The following is a 23,334-nucleotide window of genomic DNA, read 5'->3' on the forward strand; positions in this document are numbered from 1 at the left end:
AAAAAGAAATGAGAGCAATGGAAAAAAAATCATGGGGGGTAGGTGAGAGAAAGAGTCAACAGCTTTTTAAAGAAAGCACAAAAAATACTGATGAAAATAATTTCCTTAAAAAAACCAATTAGGCCAAATGGCAAATCTACTGAAAAGAAAAACTTAAAAAGCAGAATTGGCCAAATGGAAAAAGTTATCCAGAAATTCACTAAGAAAAGAATTCTTTAAAAATTAGAATTGGCCTAGTGGAAAAGGATATATAAAAGCTCACTGAACAAAAGAATTTCTTAAAATTTAGAATTAAGAAGGTGAAAATTAATGACTTCATGAGACATCAAGATTCAAGAGATTATCAAGGAAAAGTTCCCTGATAATCTGATTCTAGAAACCAGATAGTAAAGTGGAAATTGAAAGATTCTACTGATTATCTCCTGAAAGAAATTCTAGGATGAAAGCTCCCAACAATATTATAGCCAAATTCCAGAGCTCCCAGACCATGGAGAAAATACTGCAAGCAGCCAGAAACAAGCAATTCAAATATTATGGAGCCATAGTCAGGATAACAAAATTTACCATCTTCCACAACAAAGGAGTAGAAGGCTTAGAATATGATATTCCAGAGGCAAAGGAACTAGGATTATAACCAAGAATAATCTAGCAAAGCTGAGTATAATCTTTCAGGGGCAAAACTTCAGTAAATAGGAAACTTTCATTTATTTATAACATTTGACTTTTGCACACAAGACTCAAAATAAGCATAAAATATAAACAGGAAAGAGAAATCATGTGGAATTCAATAAATTGTTCACATTCATCCATAAGAACTCATAAGAACTTTGTCATGATTAGGGCAGTTAGAAGTAGTATACATAGACAAAAGTTATGGGTCTGAGTTGAGTATGACAAAACTTCTTAAACTGTGGGTTGCAACCCCATATAGGGTCACATAACTGAATGTGGGGATTGCAAAATTATGAGTTCTTGTCAGTAAATGTTTGATTTGTATATCTGTTTTATATATGAACTTATTTGGGGTTATGGAAAAATTTCTTGGGTGAAAAGGGTGAAAAGTAGAAAAAGTTAAGAAGCCCTGGACTATGATATCTAAAAAAATAAATGGTAAGAAAGAGAGATGCACTGGGAGAAAGGGGAAGACAAAGATAGAATAGGGTAAGTGATCACATATAATAGAGGCTCAAAAAAGCATTTATAATGAAAGGAAAAATGGGGGTGGGCCAGAGGCAGTCAATGCTTGAACTTTATTTTATCTCAATTGATTTAAAGAAGGATTTGATTGATTGTAGAAATCTGCCTTAGCCTATAGGGCAATAAGAGAGGAAGGGAATAAGAAAATTAAGAGCAGACTGAGGTAGATGGTGGTTAGAAGGACACTTTTGAGGAGGAACAGGGTGAAAGGACAGAATATTAAGCAAGTAAAAAGTTAGAATGGAAGGAAATACACAGTAATCACAATTGTGAAAAAAAATTTTGTTGAGTTTCTCTAATAAAGGCCTCATGTATAAAGAATTGAGACAAATTTATAAGAATACTAGTCATTCCTCAATTGATAAATGATCAAAGGATAAGAATAGACAATTTTCAGAATAAATCAAAGCTATCTATATTCACATGAAAAAATGCTCCAAATCACTATAGATTGATTTATTCTCAGCAATACAGTGATCTAAGTCAATTCCAAAGGACTTATGATGAAAAATGTTATCCATCTCCATAAAAATATACATATGAAAACATACTTTTTATTTTTTTGATTTAGAGTTTTTGTTTTGTTTTGTATTTTTCCTTTTTATTTTTTTGGCAGGTCGGGGGAGTCTCTGTTTTCTTTCACAACATAACCAGTATGGAAATATGTTTTGTATGACTTCACATGTAGGACCTAACTCAAATTGCTTGCCTTCTCAATGAGGAGAAAAGAGAAGAAAGGAGGAAGAGAATTTGGAACTCAATTTACAACAAAAAAAAAAAAAAAAAGAAAAAAGGCTAAAAATTGCTTTTACATGTGATTATTTAAAAAATAATAATAAAAAACAACAAAAAATCACCACTTTTAATAAAGGAGGTACTCACAGGGCCTAACACATACAGAGTGTTCTGCAAAAAAAAAAAAAAAAGACTTATGAAAGATTAAAAATATTTTGTTCATTTGTTCTTGTAACTGATATTTACCTGCCTTAACATCTACTAGTTTGTCATTTTTTATTTTAATGAGTCTTCTCCAGCTATTTAAAGTGAAAATCAAGAATGTTATTTTAATTGTGATGGAGGCCAAGCTTGTCATGGTCCATTTACCATGGCTTTGTAACTTGGTACAAAACAAACAAGTTTGAACTAATATTATTAGAACTAGTCTGAACTAATAATTTAAATAATATAATATGATACTGAATTTAACTACTTTTAAATTTGATTTTTCGGATTTACTATTTTAACCAGATCTTTAAAAAAAAATTAAATCTAATGAAGGCTAAGTAGTTTGAAGTCATATTGGTGTGTGTGTGTGTGTGTGTGTGTATGTGTGTGTGTGTGTAGACAGCTAGAGTTATTTTTTCTGTCTAGATATATGAGTATATATGTTTGTATCTGTATATACACACACATACATGTTTATACATATCTGTGTATACATACAGATACATACAACAATTTCCTGCAACTTTTTATGAATCCATTTTACAAATCTAAATGGAAAGCCCCAGAGTGTGAGAAGGTACACTAAGGCCTTTTTGATAGAGATGCTAATGAAAGGCAGGGAGCACAATGATGGCTAACATTTACATGATTGACATTGCCAGCTTTCTAGAAGCCTTTGATTACATAGCTTTTATGTTCTAATTTTATTTTATAATGTAAATGGTACTCTAATAGTTATCAGTCCTTGACTGCATTTCATTATTTTCTGCACTATGTTACCACTTTCTGTAAGAGAGGATTTCAAAATAAGTTTACAAAATTGAAAATGTGTCTTAAACATTTTTTATTATATCATTTTAGGTGGAGTCATTGACCTTGTTTGTCACACATTACCCTCCTGTATGTGAACTAGAAAAAAGTTATCCACAATGGGTAGGGAACTACCACATGGGATTCCTTGTTAATGAAGATGAAAGTACACAAAAACCAGGTATGGAGCATTTTTAACAGAAGTTAACAGGTCCCAATTTAAGTTTCATTTTGATTGGAACTTTTATTGGAATGTGGACTTTTTTGTTGATTAATATTAATCTTTTATTATGTACAAATATTGGTCTTGCATAAATGTCTATTGTGGGCCAGATAGGTGACAATAAATAAAGCTCTGGCCCTGGAGTCAGGAAGATTCATCTTTCTGAGTTCAAATCTGGCCTGAGACCCTTTCTGGCTGTGTGACCATAGGAAAGTCATTTAACCTTGTTTACCTCGGTTTCCTCATGTGTAAAATGAGCTGAAAAAGGAAATGGCAAACCATCCCAGTAACTTTGCCAAGAAAACCCTAATGGGATCACAAAGAGTCAGACATGACTGAAAACCACTGAACAACAACAGAAATAACAAAGTCCTATTGTGCTGTCTAATTTAGTTATTTAGGAGACTTTGGCTGCTTAAATACAATCCCAACCAAACAAAAGATTTATTGGTTTCCACAGTTGCTTTGTGTACAGTAGCAGTAATGGGTTGAATTTCTTTCTTTTGTGGACCAGCTTAATTATGTTTGGAGAATCTCATTGCCAGATTGTCTACAGGGAGATGAGTTTTTCACAGTCCTGAAAGGTTATCTGTCAGGTTGTACAGAGATTGAGATCTTTGTTAATAGAGTTAATATCTGTAACAACAAAATCATGGATATCTGAATGATTACTTAGTCCTATATTTACAATAGCCTCATATACTTCTTATCTACTCTGAAAATGAGCAGAGGCAGGGACATGTAAGTTTAAAAATTTAATATAGTAAAAAATAAGAAAAATTAGAAAATACGCTACTACTTATTTCCAGCAAATGTTCCAAGTAGGAGAAAGAGGTACTGGATTTATTGATAGCATTTAGAGTCTATATTTTCGTGGTTAGAAATGAATTGTATTATTGAATTAATTATATAGAACATTATTAGGCCCTTTGAAAATAACTTCATTTATGTGATCATCAGATAATTTGGAGCATTAATGTTTTATTATTACAATCCATCTGGAAGATAATATATGTAGATGCAAATGCATCCACACATTTAACAAGATAAACAAAAAGAGCAGACCCATTGCAAATGAAACAAACAATTGATATAATTCCAAGGAAGAGCTATATGTACACACGTGCACACACACACACACACACACATACACACACACACAATTTCTAAATAAGTTTTTTCTTATCTTGGAGACCTAGTTAGATTTATGATCATGTGGTTTCTCCGAGTTTCCCTGTAATGTCTTCATCCATGAATAGAGAGTGAAAATAATGCTTAATACTCAATGATACATTGCTCAACAGAATCTTATAGAGTTGCTTTTGGAAGTTATTCTACCACTAGAGTGTACTATATTGTTACTCATCCTTGAAAATTGGGATGAGACATTTCTTATGAAATTTGACCAAAAAACTTAATATGCTTCAATAGCCAATAGAAATATATCACTAATTCAAATGAAACAACCTTCCATAATTTTAACTGTAAAGGTATGCTATCTCTAAAATATCACAACCTTTTCATGTTTCAAAATATTGTTAAATGAGTTTCTTGCCCTCCCTCCCCCCCACCAAAAAAAAAAAAGAGTAGTATAATAGTTATACAGTAATTATACTTCAAACATCAACCTTGAAATAATAAATTTCTCTAAATTTAGTTAGAATGTTGTGTTCAAAAGATATATGGTTTCTTATTCATAGTTGAAAAACTCCTTTTAATGACACAGGTCTATAATTTAAAGTCTAGATGGGTTGTCTATGGCCCTCAAAAGTTAAATAACTTGTTGAAGATCAGATGGTCTATGGTTTGAAGGTGAGACTTGAACTTGTGCCAGATCTTGATTTCAGTGCTAGTTCTTTTTCTCCCAGAAAAATACCCTTTAATCCTCAAGGTCAGGCAATCGTAGAAAGAAGAAACAGGGACATTAAGACACTCCTCCAAAAACAAAAGAAAGGGGGAGCCATGGGTAACCCTAGAGAACTTCTAAATTTAGTTCTCTATACCATTAATTTTTTAATCTTTGATAAAGATGCACTGGCTCCAGCAGACAGGTTTTATAACCCACCAGAAGAGCAGTGTCCAGTGCGAGCAGCTCCACTATCTTTAGATAATCACCAGGTGATGTGGAGAGATCCAGAAAGTGGTGAATGGAAGGGACCAGATAGGCTAACTGCTTGGGGGAGAGGGTTTGCTTGCATCTCTACATGTGGAGAAGGAATCAGATGGGTGCCGACGAGCCGCATTCGCCTTGTCCATCGCAGAGAGATGGAACAGACCCTTGAAACAAAGGAGAAGACCCAAGAAATATCGGGTGGTTCTGTTGCTGATTGTGCTCACCATTGAAAGAGCATAGCTGACAATGAGACTGTTAAAAGAACTTTTAAAAATCTTCAGGAATCATTGGATTAAGACAAGATGAGACTGTTTCAGTTCTTGAAAAAACAGCAAGAATCATTGGATTCCTTACGATGAAAAATTGTTGATGAGACTTTTTGCAGTACTTTCAGTTCATGCTGGCACATGAACTAATGGACAATGGATTCCTAATGAACTATTTCTAGGACTTATGGACATGTGTAAATTTTCAGGTTGATTCATGTTGTTACATTACTACTAGCCTGTGTTATATTGCTGTGTGCTTATGTAAATTATGTATAATGCCTCCCATATTGATGGATTTATGTCTACCATGTATATCTGTTACAAAGTTCTGGCCCATGTTGATGGATTTATGTGTACCCCTTCAGAAACCCACTAATCTGATTTGATTTCCTATTTCCTTTGGTGTTTTCATCTCCCTTCCTGAGATGTCAGGGAAGGCGTGATCACCTTTTAGGTGGGGTTCTCAGTGTGTGATCCAATTCTTCCATACAGAGGATGATTTGTCTCTTTGTGCTGATAAATTCTTCCCGCTGACTTGCCTTGGTTTCAGCCAGAGTTTCCAGGTGCTGCCTAAACTGGTCCAGCTCCTCCAGGTTGGGGACTGAAGCAGTGTCGATGCTGTAGGGCATCATACAAAGGATCTCACATAAGTCTTGGTCTCGTTCCTGAAGAAGTTTCAGTTCTTGCATTCTCTCCTTCCTTTTCTTGAGCATCAGTTCCACCGGAGTGCGCAAATCCTTTTCCAGCTGCAAAATGGTGCTCTCTTCTTTCTCTTCAAAGGTTTCCACGCTTAACTCCTTGCACAGAGTGTGAAGCTGTTTTCGACAAAAGCTGATACTTTTTAAGAGCCTCTCCTTCAGACTCTCTTCTGCAATCATCATGTCCAACAGACTCTTTATGTGCTTCTTGATAATTTCAGTCCTCTGTAATCTCTGATCTTCTGGAATTCCTATCAATTCCCAGATTTCTCGAAGATGGTTCAGGGCTTTTTGGAGGCAAACCACTGATTCCTCTGCCAGCACTTCACTTCTCCTCATGGTGGCTGCTTCCAGCCGAAGCCTGCCCCAGCTCAGACTCAGTGTCGGTGGAGTCCTTGAGGATTAAAAGGTTTCTCAACTTGAGAAACAAAAGTCATTATAGTAAAAAACCATTTACTTATGAAATGGCCACTTATAAAATGAGTACACATTCAAACAACCCTCTTGCTTAGTATTTACATATCTCCACAGATTTTAGCAATTGTCTTCATCAATCCCTTGCTGATTGTCAGGAGCAATTTCAAAAGAGGATGATTTGAAGATCATAGGATAAATAGAGGCCGTTGGGAAAATTGATGAAGTTGTGAAATATTTTTTTAATAACAAAGATCCTCTTTATGGGTATATTGTATAAGTCAAAACATGATGAGTATCATATTGCGCTATCATGTGATTTTGTTGGAAAAATTATGCCTCTTTCCACCCAAATCAACACAATTCATTCTTTATTCTAAAAATTAGCAAATGATTGCAATCATGACCTACATCTTTACAAGGTAAACTTATTTTAATAATTTGTTTTTATTTTTCAAAATAACAATCAGCCTTTTTTTCCACCACTTATTGTAAAGTGTTAGTAAGTGAATCAACTTTCAGTGGTCTTTTCCCTATCAATTATCCTGGGATAATGAGGACAACAAATAAAAAATACAACTTAACCATAGCAGGTTTCCTGTAAGAATTAAATTCTCAACTTTCATGGAGGGTTCATGTTCCTAGAAAATGGCCTAAAAAGTCAAAAACAAGATTGTTGATAAATTGGAATGGGAAATACAGTGTTAAGGTTTCTGTGATCACCAAAAATTGTAATCTTTAGCTCAAGATAGCTAAAATACACTTTTCTGCATATAGTTTTTTATTTTAAACAGTAATTCTGATAATATGCCCTTTTCCTAACACAGTAATCATGAAATAACCAATAAAATGCTGGGAAGAGGAGAGGCAACATGGACAGGATAGAAGGGGGCAGGGACAGTGGCGTGAGAAGAATCTGAAAGTTAAAAAGGGAAAAGAAAAAAGTGAAACCTGACACTTCTAATCTCCCTTTCTGAAATTGAACTCTTCCCTATTGAAAAGCATATGCCTTGGGGTGAGTCCCTTTTCCTACCAAAACTGTGTCCAAAGGTCTATAACCTGTCCTGCCCAGCCATTACTTGACAGGTTACTTTAGCACTTCTTAGAATTATGTCCTACTTTCTAGAGCTCCCATGCTGGGGTTATTAAATATATCTTCTTAGTAGAGAAGTGATAAGGCGGGACTCCTGAGGATGGTGGAAAAAAGGAGTCCATTTATTACAAGGTCTTTCCCCTTTTTATACCCTCATACCCTTAAGTAACAAAAACACTGGGCATGCGCCCAGTATATACTGTGTACGTGGGACTACATAAACAACTTGCTACTGTACGTAGTTTACCACCTGGTATCACTCTTCCACTTGGTATCACTCTGCTTCAATCACAACACAGGTTGTCCCCTTCCCCTGACTTCTCAGGAAGGCCGAGAGCCCTTAGAGAGATGGGGAGCCGAACCAGACATTGTTAGCAAGTTCCCTCTGGGCTGAAGTTTCCCAGTGACTGTGACCCTCTACATGAAATGAATTTACAAACACTTTTATGATTACTTAATTTTTGAGTGGATATAAACTTGTGCTCATTGTGTTTCTTTTTTTTCCCCCCCTTTACTTAAGCATAGCTGGACATGTGCATGGTTGCCAAATGAAAATTCAATGCCTAAATGAAGAGAATTTAGTATAATTATAACAACTTTGACTCTTTATGTAAGTCAGTGAATATGTATTAAGAATCTACCATGTGTTAGACACTATGCTTAGGGCTGACAGTACAAGTAAATATTTAGTTGAAGCCTAAATATTTGGTCCAGCACTTTGCACAGAACCTGACACATATTAGGTGCTTAAATATTTATTGACTTCTATTATTTTCAAACCTCTTTCGGAGGTCAAAGTCTTCATCTTTTCAGCTGAAAATAAAAGGATTTCTTGTTTCTTATTTTGTTGTTCCTATCTGATTAACTTATTGTGACAATATAAATTTTTTCTTGTTTGTTATTCAAGACCCTGTGTAGATTCCCTTTCACTTGAGTGAAACCTTCTTAAAAAATTGTCTCTCACTCTTTTCCCAATGATGTAACTATTTCTAAGATTGGGAAAAAGAGAGAATCATTAGTTAACAGGGATTTCTCTATACTTAATCTTTCAGTTTGCTTCCACCTACTTCCTCACCTGTTCTTTGTCCTCTTGATTTTTTTTTAAATTTTTTTTTTTTTTTTAGTTCTTTGTAATGGAGAACTTGAGTTTCTATATTCCTCAGAGTCAACATTCTTTTCACTTCCCACTCCTGGCTACCACCATTAGAAAGATATTATTTTCCTCTTACTAAAAAGTGAGAGAAAAAGATGATGGAAAATTCCATTTTACTTTTCCCTGTCAAGCTAGATTCTTTTTGTGCTTTGGATTATTTTGATTTTCACCTGTTAAAAAGAGCAAAACATGCATTTATAAGTGAAGTATACCGGATTCTCATATTTGTGTGTTTTTTTCCTCTTGGATCTGATCTATGGGGTAGAGATTTGGTTAGTGAAGAACCAAAAAAAATTGGTTAAAAGATGGTACCAGCAAAAGACCTGAAGGTCTACAAGTCTACCATATTATTGGTTAAGTAGGTTAACAGGAATCTGTGCAGGAAAATAACATTTTTAGGTTTTAAGAAGTTATTTTAAAACTAAATACAATTGTTAATAAAAGCTACTCATTTGGGAGATTAAAAATAAAATATGAATTATGACAACTTCAATTTGAAATATGTTACTGGGTAATTTAGCAGTGCAAACCTTCCATTTATCCAGAATGCAAGCAACTAGAATGTTCAGATAGCTTAGAATTTTTCCCCCTTTTGGTTACAATGATAGTGCATTTATATTTATAATGAGACCTTATAGCAGGAGAGGAGCCTAATGTGCTTTCTGCTTTCTGATTAATCAAAAAAAAAATTAAATTTTCTTCATCTTTTTTTTAGCATTATTAACTTTATTATATTGTAATTCTTTAAAAGATGATAATATATGACAGATATGTTAACTCTTGGTTATCCAGATTTTTTTTCATTAACCAGAAGGCCTCATTCCTGTATATTAAAATTGTACAGATTGTCTTAAAAAAAGAGAAAGAGATGATTCTCTAGTATGCTCACAACCATAATCTCATAAGATTGACTTTGTACCATCTCCAATGTATTTAATAGAAAATTGCCCAAAAGAGAAGAGTCTTTTCTTCTATACTGAATTATTATAAAACTGATGCAAATACATTTTATATAGCTACAACTCAATTTCCTCATCTGGAAAATTCATTGCTAAAGTTACATTTGATGTGTGAATTAAGATGTCCTCAACATAAATTTAAGCCAAAGAACTGTGAATTAATGGTTTATATCTACCAAAAACAAAATATAAGAATATGATTTATACTATTTATTAATGTGCATAATTTACAGTTGTGGAAAAAAGGTAAAATAGTATATGGCATACAATAAATAAATTTTTTTAAGTTTTGAATTTTAATAAATGTTTTATAATGGCATTTTAAATATCTAATTAATCCTTTCCTTTCAGTTTTATAATTATTTTTCCCCAGTCTGTTTTTATTTTTCCTTTTTTTCTATTATAGGTCAGGAAGATGAAGAAATCTCTGATTTTGTCACTTTCCTTTTTTTCTGTTATAGATCAGGAAGATGAAGAAATCCCTGATTTTGTCACTTTTCTTTATCAAATAACCAGAGGAGTTGCTTCAAGGAGTTATGGGCTAAATGTAGCCAAACTAGCAGATGTCCCTGAAGAAATCTTAAAGAAAGCGGCTTACAAATCAAAGGAACTTGAAAGATTAGTCAATGTGAAAAGGTCAGAATTATCCCACTTGTACTTTTGACTCTGTCATGACACTATCAAATGGGAACAAGGAGAAATGAATTGTCTAATAAATGAACATCCAGCATAGTTTCAAGTATTTCCCCAGGTTCCCTGAAACACATCATTAAGATAAAAGGAAAAATAGCCTTGGCAAAAAGCTCATGTGAAACCATCTTGCCCTTTAATCACATCTTTTAAAATTAAATTTTTTGGCTTTTTAGTCATTCCTATAAAGATTGAAATAAATCACTTAAAGTATTCAAATGGAATATTTAAGAAATTACTGAAGGTAGAGAGCATTTCAAATCTATAATTTTTGTTTTAGCCATTTTTAAAAATTAAAATTAGGTAAGGAAATTTGCCAAAATATTTACATAATTAATCTAGCCTGAATTATTCCTGATTATATTACCCATTTTATAGATTAATTCCTTATTTATTTAAATATTCACCTTCAATTAAAATTATGTTCTTTTGACCTTGATACAAGCATGCCAGCAATTGAGAGTACTGTGTAAGCAAGTTTTGATAGAAATGTTTTTATTCCCTATATACCGTGGATACTGGACTTGAAATGAGTGGATCTGGATTCTAATTTGAACTCTGCCAGTTGCTACTTATTTGACCTTGAACAAGTTATTGCATCCTCTGGTATGAATTTCCTCATGCATAAAATAATTGTTGACCTCTAAAGTCCTTTCACTCTCAATTTATGAACCAGTGAACAACTCTTGCTCGAGTCCCACTGTTCTAAGGTCAACACTGACTCTTCATTCCATCTGGGTATATCACCTTGTATTAACAGTAGAATGACTTTTGCCTCACCCTAGCAAATACTGTGCCTCGACCAAGATTGCTATTATTCACAGTTCATTTACCATGGAACTGTAAATTGGCTTCCTCTGTCTGAAAATACTAAGTCAAAGAAGATCACAACTGCATAATAATAGAGGCCCTTTCCCAACAATCATAAGTAATCTTGACTGAATATATTTCAAGGAGAAATTTATAGGAAATAATTTTAAGTCTGGGTTTTGTAAGACTACTTTAGAATCTAGTATACTTCAAAGTTCAAAGATAAATTTTAAGCTTCCTGTGTGCTTTATTGAGTTCCTTTCTCTCCTCACCCCACCTAGCCCCCAAGGAACTACAACAATGAAATCTCAGTAGAAGATACAAAACCAGTTGCAGAGAAGATGACAGCTTACACATGATGTTATTTATAGTTTTTGATTTACAAGTAATAAAGTCTATAGATTACTTATAAAAATTCTAACTTTCACTTGAGATATAAAAGTTTTGAAATCTTTAAAATTGCTTTGATGAGAGATGAGTCTGCAGTTAAAAATTTAACCTTCTTGCTTACATTGTGATATAAAACAAATATTTGCTATTTTGCTTCTCTGCCTGCATACTAATCTCAGTTTTCATGTCATTCCATATTTTCATCAGCATAATTTTCAAGATTTGAAATAATATATTTTGTGATTTTTTTTCTACCTTCCTAGGAAAAGATTGAAATCTTTTGCAAAACTGTGGAATGCAACTGATGTTACAGAAGTACAGGAATGGACAAACCCAGTTGAAACTGAATGAACTTCAGCCTGTTGTTGCTGTCTCAAATGGAGAATAACATTGGTGTATAAAAATAAAATACTGAAAATACAGTTCATCCAAAACAAAGTAATAGCCTAAACCTACGTGATATTCAGACTGTTTTAAGACAAATGTTAGAGTCCACAGAATTATGTTTAGTGTGGTTTTTAGGTTGAAATGGAGAGACATTCTATGCAAGCAGTCTTTTGCAGATTCTCAGCTCTTACACTTTTAAATAAAAGTATAAGGTGTGGTTTTGCCCGTGAAAAACATCTGCTATGAAACTAGACAGCTGGTTGGCTCAGAAATTTCTTCAGAAAAAAATTTTTATGCACATTAATAAATAGTATAAATCATGTTCTTGTATTTTGTTTTTGGTAGGTATAAACCATTAATTCACAGTTCTTTGGCTTTCATTTAAGAGAACTGCTCATGATTGGCTGAAGTATGACAGTCAGCATCTACACTGCTATTTTAAATCAATTGCTTTGGAGACACTATCACTTTTATGACTCAGAAAATAAGAACGTACAATTGGTGAGCCTTAGAAAAGGAACAATTAGATACCATGGCACAAATAACTAAGAAGGAAGAGCTGGCCTTCAAATCAGGAAAGCCAAAGTTTGAGCAGGGTCTCTGACAAACCCTGGGTGGGAAGGAAGGAAGTTTCTTTTCTATTTTTTAAAGTCCCCATATTGATGGAATTATAATAGGTTTTTGGCTTCCCTCCCTTCCCCAACCCACCTAAAAAACAAACACAAAGTTATTAAACATCTACTACAGATAATGCTGAACCTGAAGAGGCTTTTCTTCTGTAGATGATGGTATCATGATAAATTCTTTAATATGTTAAGAAATTTTCAAGTAAAAGAAATGATATTTATGTTTAATAAACCTAAGACTATTACACTAACCTAGTGATGTATTGTGTACATAGGTATGTGTGGTCAGTTAATTAATGAATGCCATAATCTAAATGAAATGGAATATTCCTCAATCTTGAAAGTTTCATACTATTTAATTATCCCTTGAGTGTTTGAGATTTCATAAATACAGCCCTTTCTTATAGCTTGTGGCTCACTATAAATTGCAGGTCTTTTCTTCCCCTATATCACTTGTGCCTTGCTTCTCATCTCTCTCTCTCTCTCTCTCTCCCCTCTCCCACCTCCCTCCTTCTTTCCCTCTTTCCTCTTCCTCCTTCCCCCCACCTCTTATTAATCTTATAAGTTTTATTATGCCTTTGCCTAGAGGAATTACATCCTGTTTTCTATAGTGTATACAATCCTACCCACTTTAGATCTTTAGATTTTATGAACATGTCAATGCCTTTATTGATGTTATTGATTTTTAACAACAAGAAAAACCTTGTCCTAAAGTTGATTGTTGGAATATAATAATTGATATGCCTTTTCAAGTCATTAGATCATAGGATCATAAGAATTAGAAAGAAATTTTGAGTCTTTCTAGTTTAATTTTTTGTATATTGATCAGAAACAGGCCCAGAGAGGTTGTATTTTACCCAGAATCACATAGTAAATATCAGTGCTAGTATACTTACCTATTTGATTCCATTAGACTTCTCAAGTTATTTTAAGGCAGGGAGCCTGTGGCATTGAAGTTGTTATTGTTTTTGTTTTAAATATTTTGATAACTGTATTTAATATAATTGTATCCTTTTCTAATTCCATGTATTTTTTCTTATTCATTTTTTCCCCTTAAGTTTCAAGGAGTCTACAGGCATCACTCTGTGACTTACAAAAAGGTGAAGAATCCCTGTCTTAGATATCCTGGAATTCTAACTCCTTCCCTACCCTCCCTAAAAAGTCATCAAAATAAAATTGATTATAACTCAGTCTAGTTCAAAAAACAAAAAATGCCATATAGCATTTAAAAAGAGTGAAATGATTTTTCACTCCTTGTTATTGAATATGTATTGTTCTTTGTTGTTCTGGCTAGCTCTCTGGAGGTCCTCCAAATGGGCCTTGGTTTCAGCAGAATAATCATCACAAGAATAGTCAGGAATAAAGTCCAAAGTCTTTTTTATCTTCTTCATAGTCTGTCTCCTTCGCCTGGGGCTGGGCTAGCTTTCTAGGAGACCCTTAGACGGGCCTTGATCTTAGTAGAGGAATGCAGAAGGCAGGAGAGCTACCAGAATGGTGGGAGATGGAATGTTTCTGTTCCAATACTTGTTGTCTCTTATATACCTTATTGTAATTACATAATTACAGCATACTGATTATGTGTGAATTTAGAGAACCATTACATCACCATGCTAAGTACTAAGTATATATGTAAACTAGATAAGCATTGTCTCATCAGTTCCTTTCAGTTAATACCTTGTTTCAAGTATACTTCTCCAGAGTTCTGGCTCTTTATTCATTCTGTCTTCTAAAATCTCAACGTCAGTTAACTATTCTATAAAACAACTAGAATCAGCTTTTAAGAGGAATGTTTATCCTTTCTCAAAAAAAATAATTTATCTTGCCTTTCTTTCTATACAGTAACAGTAGCTCTGCTCTAGCTAGCATCTACCAGTCTCTCAAATACCTTTGAAACATGTTCTACTGACTTGAGTATATTCTACTTTTTAAAAAATTTTTTATTTCTTAATTTAGTTTAAATCCTTCTTCCATTCCTTCACCATTGATACTCTTATTCCTTATTCACTTATCACATCATTAATTGACAGTCACTCTGCTTAATCAAAACTTGATCTTTTCATAGAGTAATGAAAAAACAAATAGAAGTATATTCATTTTATTGATGACTCTGTAGTTATCCCATATTTCAAATTCCCCTACTCTGAAAAAGATTATCTGAAAATAAAAAATTAATAACAACTTTTATTGAATTAATAACAATTAATAATAGTAATAACTTATTAATAACAAAAACTCAAACTCTAGTTTGAGCTTTTGGTGGTATATGTAATAAGGATATGATTGCCTTTTGCATATATTACCCTTTTTTAATATAACATTTTTAATATTAAAAAATGAACTCTGTTCTTGAGTTGAAACTAGATTAAATTTCATTTGGGCTGTTCCACTTTAAGGTTGATCTGCATTGATGTCAGAGATCAGAATGAACAACTTCCTTTCTGTTTCCATATTTTTGTTCATTTTGTAGCAGGAGGGGAATGATATAGGTGAGCAAGGAAAAAAGATTAGTGAATTATTATTAGCTTTGAGCTTTACCATTATTGGTAAATTCAGTTCTTAGAATGGCTGAAAAAAATTATGACATATGAATGTATGAATACTGTTGTATGCTGTACAAAACAAGGCAAAGGATGATTTCAACAAAACTTGGAAGATTTTTATGAACTGATGTAAAATCAAGTGAAGTAAGCTGAACCAGAAGAATAATTTATGGAGTAACATTGTAAAGAAGATCTATTTTGAAAGATTTAAGAAGTTTCTTCAGTACAGTGACTAACTATGATAACAGATATCCAGTGATAAAGAATGCTCCCCACCTTCTAAGGGAAGAGTAATAGATTCCTGACATAGAAGTAGACATACATTTTTATATGGTGAATGTGGAAATATTTTTTGCTTGACTAAACAAATGTCTTACAAGATTTTTTTTTTCCGTCCAGTAAGAAGTGGAAGAGAGAGAATAAATGCATACATAATAAAAATAATTTAAAATTTTAAAGAAATTCTTATCTGGTTGAAAGAAACATATAGTATATATGATTGACATCATCTTAGTATATTATAGTATCCCAGAAAATATTAGAGATATGATTTTGATATGAAAAATCTATTAAATTTCCAAACACCATTTAAAAAAAGTGTCTTTTAGGTTTATTTTTAAGCTATGAACAGACTTGTACCTAAGAAAGATGATCACAGCAGCAAGAAAGACTCATCTGTCTGTTACAGTCTCTAATGATTATTTATCTTTTGCCACTTTTTAATGCAGGTATAGAGAAGGTTGTGCAATTCCCTGACTAAAGCTTTATATGAATATAATATAATCTCTTGATAACAGTTTTTGGAGCATGGACACTTAATAATTAGGTATGGCTGCTCTCTTGTTAAATTGATTTATCAAGTTAAAGGAATAAATAGCCATTTATTAAATTGTTTTTTTCTTTTTCCCTCATAGCTTTTTAAATTGTCCTTGGATGATGATGACGACAACAACTTAGTTTTTGGAAATAATGTTCCATTATGGTAGAAAGGATAAAGTAGGTCTTGAATTCAGAGAGACTCAGACTCAAATTCGGCTTCTGACATTTAACAACAATGTAGTCATGGGCAAGCAAATACTTGTCTCTTTGAGCCTCAATTTCTTCATCCTTCAATTGGCATAACGATACGTGTAGAATGGGGTAGTTGTGAAACCCAAATGAGATTGTGTATGCAAGGCACTATTCAAACCTTAATGGTGCTGTAAAAAGATCTGAGTTCAAATGGAGCCTCAGACACTGACTAGCTGTTTACATTGGACAAATCAGTTTAACTGTCTGCTTTATTTTCCTCATGTGTAAAATGAAGACACTATTAGTACCCACCTCACAAGATTATTGGGGATAATTTTTATAAAGTGCATTTTTATTATTTCTGCAGTATTAGTTACTGTTGTCTAGCCACTTCTTGACATTCTTCTCCCTTGGATTTCAAAATATTGCTGTTTACTTATTCTCTCTCAGTGTTCTTCCTCTATCTTTTTTCATCTGTTCTCTTCCTACTAAGTGTAGGTGTTCTCCAAATCTGCTTTCAGGCCCACTTCTCTCTATATATACTCACTTTGTAATTGTGTCCATCTCAAACACTTTAATTATTGCCTTTGAAGAGAGGAATCTCAAATATACATATATATATACACACCCCTATATTTTGTAATATTAAATGCATGTGTGTATATACATATAGCCACAATATCTCCTCTCAGATCTAGTTTTGCATTTCCAACTATCTGCTAAACACTTATAATAAGTGTCCTTCCAGGACTTCAAATTCTACATGTCCCAAACCACTCTCCCAACTTTGCTATTTTGGGTTATAATAGCTCTGTCCTACCAGTTTCCTAGGCTCAAACTTTTAGTCTTTTTTTTTTTTTTGGCTTCTTTCCCCTCCCACTCCCACATCCAAACAACTGCCGAATCCTCCCAATTCTACCTCCAAATATCCTTTCCTGCTTCGCACATACTACCATGACCCTAATTTAGCCCTTATTTTTCACCTGGACAATGACAACAGATTCTTAACTGGTCTTGCCTGCTCATGCCTATTCCCCTGTCTCTTTTCCAATTGCACAGTTTCCAAAATAATCATCCTAGGGGACATAAGTCAATTCCCTTGCTCAAAAATCTTAAATAATTCTATATCCCATTTAGAATCCACTACTGATTCCTTAGTCTGTTTTTTAAAACTTTCATATTCTGGCTCCAACCTGTCTTCCCAGCAGGGTTGTACTTGAACCATCTGGTACTAGTTTGAGATCTGATTGTTAAATTTGCAGAGTGAGCATGTGTGCCCCAGAAATTGGCAAATTCTGTAAATCGGCTTGCTTTGTTGTTTTTTTGATTGTTTACACTTAAGAAAATTCTGGGGAAAATGTTAATGCAGATTAAAATTAAAAGTATGCCTTGCCTTTCTGTGAGCTGGTTGTTACATTTAACAGCTCACCCTTGCTTGCCAGCCTCATATAACTATACAAGTATTCCGTGTTTTCTCCAAGACTATTAGGACTGCTAGTTCCTTTTCAGTTTCATTGTGCCCTGTACATCTCTTCTGAAAAGAATATGTAAGCTTTTTGAGGACAGGGACAATTTCATTTTTTGTTTTCATATCTTCAGTGCCTAGCACATTTTCTAACATATAGTAAACACTTAATAAATGCTGACCTAGTTGAATTATTGGGTGAAAATTTGTTCATTTATGTAGTATTTCACAGGTGATAACCCCAGAATGTTAAAACTGACATTCTGGCTGTGTTTCTTTGGACAAGTCATTTAACCTCTTGCAGAGATCATATGGAATATCTTAGAGATTTCACTCATCCAAGAACTCCCTATATCAGTAAAATCATTGGTCCAGTTCTTAATTAAAAAAAAATCTTAAAACATTTTTTGGAAGAGAAGAATGGCATTTGAATGGGCATTTGATGAAGTTCGAGGCCTAGAGTCAGGAAGACTGATCTTCATGAATTCACTTCATGAAGTGTCAATAATTCAGACACTTGCCTGTTAACCCTAGGCAAGCCACTTAATTCTGTTTGCCTCAATTTCCTCATCTGTAAAATGAGCTGAAGAAAGAAATGACAAATCATTCCAGTGTCTTTGCCAAGAAAGCCCCAAATGGCGCCATAGAGTTGGACATAGTTGAAAAAAAGAATGAACAATATATTTGAAACTCAAGCAGATCATCATGAACATCAAAACATGGCTAATAATAATAGGCATAAAAGCTAGCATTTATATAATGCTCTGGTGTTTGCAAAGTACTATACATATATGTAATCCTCATAACCAGCTCGGGAGGCAGATGCTATTATAATTCTCACTTTACAGTTAAAAGAAATTGAGACAACAAAATTAAGTAACTTGCCCAATGTCACAACTAGATAGTCTGAGACTGAATTTAAACCAAGGCAGCTAACTGGTGAATTGGTTAGAACACAGAGCTTAGAATCAGAAAGATTCATCTTCATGAGTTCATGATGCTGCCAATCAGAAAAGGATTCTTTGAATATTCTTTGTGAACAATCAATACGTAATACCTAGGATTATATTTTATAATTACCAGACTGGACTTTTATTTTGTCAGAACTTGCTATATTAGGTCACTGAAAAGAAGGCCACTTAGTATCAGATAGAAATCATAAGACAGTAAGCTATATTAATTAGGCAATTATTACAAAGCTAATTCTTTTTTACTGTTGGGAGTTCTTTTAATTGAAAAGAACTGATATTTGCTGTTTTTCAGTCATATCCCATTCTTCGTGATCCTCACTTGGGGTTTTCTTGGAAAGGATACTGGAATGATTTGGCATTTCCTTCTCGAGCTCATTTTACAGATGAGGAAACTGAGGCAAATAGGTTGAAGTGACTTGCCCAGGGTCACATAGTAAGTGTCTGAAGTCAGATTTGAACTCAGGAAAATGAGTCTAACTACAAGCTTGGCACTCTACTGACTAGTTCAATTAGCTGTGCTAGAGCTGATATTATTGTTCTCTGGAAAAAAACAAAGAAGAAATCAGTGACTTTGAATTACCTGCCAAAGGAAGTACATACACAAATTTGTTTATGTTTTTCCTTTATTTTTACAACTTTTACCAATTTGTCTTATTGGCACTCACATCTTGAGAATTCCCAATCCTGATTTTCCTCTCCATCAGCCTTCTTCATTCCTATTTGCATACTGCAAATAACAGAGAAAGTCTTACGACTGCCAACTAGGGGTTCCATGAATTTATTTAATTTAAACTGCTTTGAGGCAGTAATTTAATGCCTTTCATGTTGACGATCACACTTCTCCATCAGCTAATCAAAACTTTATCTTCATCCCAGTAAAGTACTCTCATTCCCTCCATTCCCTCACTTCTTAAATATTTCTCAACCCCTTGCAATTCATTTAATGCCACTGCCCATTGAGACTACTTTCTTCAGGGTTACCAGTGATCTCATAGCTGCTGACTGTGAAAACTCTCTGATTTCTCTCTTATCCTCATTGACACCTTTACTAGTTTTGAGGCTTATGGCCATCTCTTCCTGAGTTTTCTCTCTTTTCTTGGCTTCCATGAAACTACTTTCATGTTTTTCTTTCTGCTCCTCCTCAGTCTTTAAGGCTCTTTTGGGGTCTGTCTCTATGTGTCTGAATGTTTCTCTATCTCTGTCTCAGTCACTGATTTGTATATATGTCTATTTCTCTCCTTCTGCCTGCCCCTCTCTCTCTCTCTCTCTCTCTCTCTCTCTCTCTCTCTCTCTCTCTCTCTCTCTTCCTTCTCTGTCTCTCTCTTCTCTCCTCTCTCTCTCTCTCTTCTCTCTCTTCTCTCTCTCTCCTTTCTCTTCTCTTCTCTTCTCTTCTCTTCTCTTCTCTTCTCTTCTCTTCTCTTCTCTTCTCTTCTCTTCTCTTCTCTTCTCTTCTCTTCTCTTCTCTTTTCTCTCTCTCTCTCTCTCTCTCTCTCTCTCTCTCTCTCTCTCTCTCTCTCTCTCTCTCTCTCTCTCTCTCTCCTCTTCTTCTCCCTCTCCGTCTCCCTTCTCTGTCTTCCCTCCTCCTCCCTCCCCACCCCTCTCCATTCTCACATATGCACATCACCATATTAAACAGGTATAATCCTAATGTCTCTTGCAACACCTCTTGCCTATTGAACATCTTTATTCCAGGAGCATCTTAAGTTTAGATGTCCCAAACAGAACTTCCCTCTATTTCCCCACACTCTTCTGTTTCTGTTGCCAGCATGGCCATCCTTTTAAGTCATTCACATTTACCAACTTGGACTAATCCTTGAATCTTTCTTCTCTTTTTCCCAGCTCCTTCCCATACAAAATCAATTGCTAACTATCGTCATATTCACTCCCACAGCTTCATTCCTCTTTTCATGGCCCCCATTCAGGTTCTCATTTCTCAGCTAGACTACAATAAAACCCCTCTAATTAAGTTTTCCTGCTTTCAAGCCCCTCTCCTTTCCAATACTTTTAGACACTACTGCCACATTACTGTGTCTAAAATAGATAAGATTATATTACTTTTCTGTTAAAAAAATCTTTAAAGATTTCCTATTGCCTTTAGGTTAAAAAACAAAGATCTTAACTTATCTTTTAAAACACACTATAATCTTTACAAATAGGATAAGGATGGTTTCTACCAAATTCCTTTCAGAATACAAATATAGTCTTAATACCTAAAATAGAAAGAGATAAATCAGAAAAAACTATAGACTTATTCTTAATATCAATGTAAAAATTTTAATAAAATATTAACAAAAAGACACTGGAGAGAGGGTTCTCTTCAATCAGCTGACAGACAAGTAGGCTCCTTGATGGAGATTGGTGAGATTTTCTGGCAAGTTTATCTCACTGTTTGGAAGAACTCAATATTTTTCTGTCTTTAAGGCTGTGGAGTTGTGCTTAGCATTCCTCAGCATGGAAACCTCTCATCAATTTCCTCAGGGAGGACAAACCTGGGGATCAGATTGTTTTTTAATTCCTCCCTCAGACACTAAACCAAGGCATAAGTCCCTCTTCTCAGAGAAGTCTATTTTATTACTTGATTGATGCTTTGTGGTTTAGGAATGGTTCATATGTGCTTAACAGCTGCAGTGACAATCAATCCAGCTTGTCTTGCCCTGTATTTTCTCTATCAATCAAACCTCATGGGTCATTTTTCTACTAAAGGGGAAAAAAAGCTATATAGAAATACATTAAAAAGAGTATGCATTATGACTAGATAATTTATGCCATCAATGCAAGGTTAGCCCAATATTAGTAAAGCTGTGACCATAACAGATGACATTAATTAGAAAAATAATAAAAATTCATGTGCAAATAAATGGACATACCTTTAATATGGTAAATAGTATCTCTCCAAAGCCAAGACAGCATTATATATAATGGAGATAAACTAGAGGCCTTTCCAATTAGGGATAAAATAAAGTTATTCATTATCATCAATGTTTTATGACACAGTGCTAAAAATGCTAGTTTTAGCAATAAAATAAGAAAAAGAAATTTGTGCAATAGATATAGGTAAAAGAAACAAAATCATCACTTTTGCAAGTACTAGGATGATAAACTTTAAAAAGTTTAGAGAGCCAACTAAAAATTAATCGAAACAATAACCTCAGCAAAGGAACAAGACACTAAATTAACCTATACAAACTATCAACCTTTCTTTATTTTACCAATAAAACCCAACAGGAAGAATTGGAGAAATTCCATTAAAGCAAACTATAGAATATTTAAAATATTTAGGATTTATACCTGTGAAGACATACACAGGAGCTCTATGATTATAAAACACTTGACAAAAATAAAGATAAGTAATTAAAAGGAATGTTATTTTAAATTTTGTATTGAAGTTTTTTATTTTTAAAACATATGCAAGGCTAATTTTTCATCTTTGACCCTTGCAAAACATGTTCCAATTTTCCCCCTCCTTCCACCCCTTGCCCTAGATGGCAAGTAATTCAATATGTGTTAAAAATCCAATATGGTAAAAATATATGTAAATCCAATAAAGGCACACATTTATACAATTATCTTGCTGCACAAGAAAAATCAGATCAAAAAGGAAAAAAATTAGAAAGAAAATAAAATTCAAGCAAACAACAAAAGTGAAAATGCTATGCTGTGATTCACACTCAGTTTCCACAGTCCTCTCTCTGGGTGTAGATGGCTCTCATCATCACAAGACCATTGGAACTGTTCTGAATCATCTCATTGTTGAAGAGAGCCATGCCCATTAGAATTGATCATCATATAATATTGTTGCCGTGCAGAGTGATCTCTGGTTCTGCTCATTTCACTCAGCATCAGTTCATGTAGGTCTCTCCAGGCCTCTCTGAAATCATCCTGCTGATTTTTTCTTATAGAGCAATAATATTCCATAACATTCACATACCATATTCAGCCATTATTCAGCCATTCCCCAACTGATGGGCATTCACTCAGCTTCCAATTTCTTGCCACTACAAAAAGGCTGCCACAAACATTTTTGCACATGTGGGGCCTTTTTCCTCTTTTATGATCTCTTTGGGATATAAGCCCACTAGAAACACTGCTGGATCAAAGGGTATGCACAGTTTGATAATCTTTTGAGCACAGTTCCAAATTGCTCCCTAATGGTTGGATCAGTTCACAATTCCACCAACAATATATTAGTGTCCAAGTTAGGAATATTATTAATTGTAAGTCAATATGACTGACAATTACTAGCTAATAGAATAAAAATTGTTTTCCCAATAAGTTATTTTATATTTTCTTCTATTTTTTCATTCTTTTAATGGCATTTGATTGAATTTTAATATTTCATAGCATCATTAGTTTCCAATTGCTAAATGCTAATTTTTAAGGAATCATTTCCTTCAGTTACCTTTTATACTGTTTTTTCCATTTTACTAATTGAACTTTATAAAAAGTTGTTTTCTTTGGTGGATTTTTGTACTTTTTAAGGAATTGTTTTCTTTTTCCAAGCTGTTGACTTTTTTTTTCATGATTTTCTTATATTACTTTCATTTCTTTTCCAAATTTTCTTTTTATCTCT

The 23,334-nt window shown here is 33.8% G+C and overlaps 1 protein-coding gene across 1 annotated transcript in view; it reads left to right on the plus strand.

The window, feature by feature from the left end:
• Positions 1-13,028, plus strand: part of MSH3 (mutS homolog 3) — a 216,325-nt gene extending 203,297 nt beyond the window's left edge. Inside the window, exons 22-24 of the mRNA XM_051992813.1 lie at positions 3,004-3,133; positions 10,336-10,510; positions 12,028-13,028. Coding sequence (XP_051848773.1) covers positions 3,004-3,133; positions 10,336-10,510; positions 12,028-12,115 — 393 coding nt within the window. The 3' untranslated portion in view covers positions 12,116-13,028. The remainder of the gene's footprint in view (positions 1-3,003; positions 3,134-10,335; positions 10,511-12,027) is intronic.
• Positions 13,029-23,334: the final 10,306 nt, after the last annotated feature.

The sequence above is a fragment of the Antechinus flavipes genome, chromosome 1 (assembly GCF_016432865.1).
Source record: "Antechinus flavipes isolate AdamAnt ecotype Samford, QLD, Australia chromosome 1, AdamAnt_v2, whole genome shotgun sequence".
Classification (NCBI taxonomy): Eukaryota; Metazoa; Chordata; class Mammalia; order Dasyuromorphia; family Dasyuridae; genus Antechinus; species Antechinus flavipes.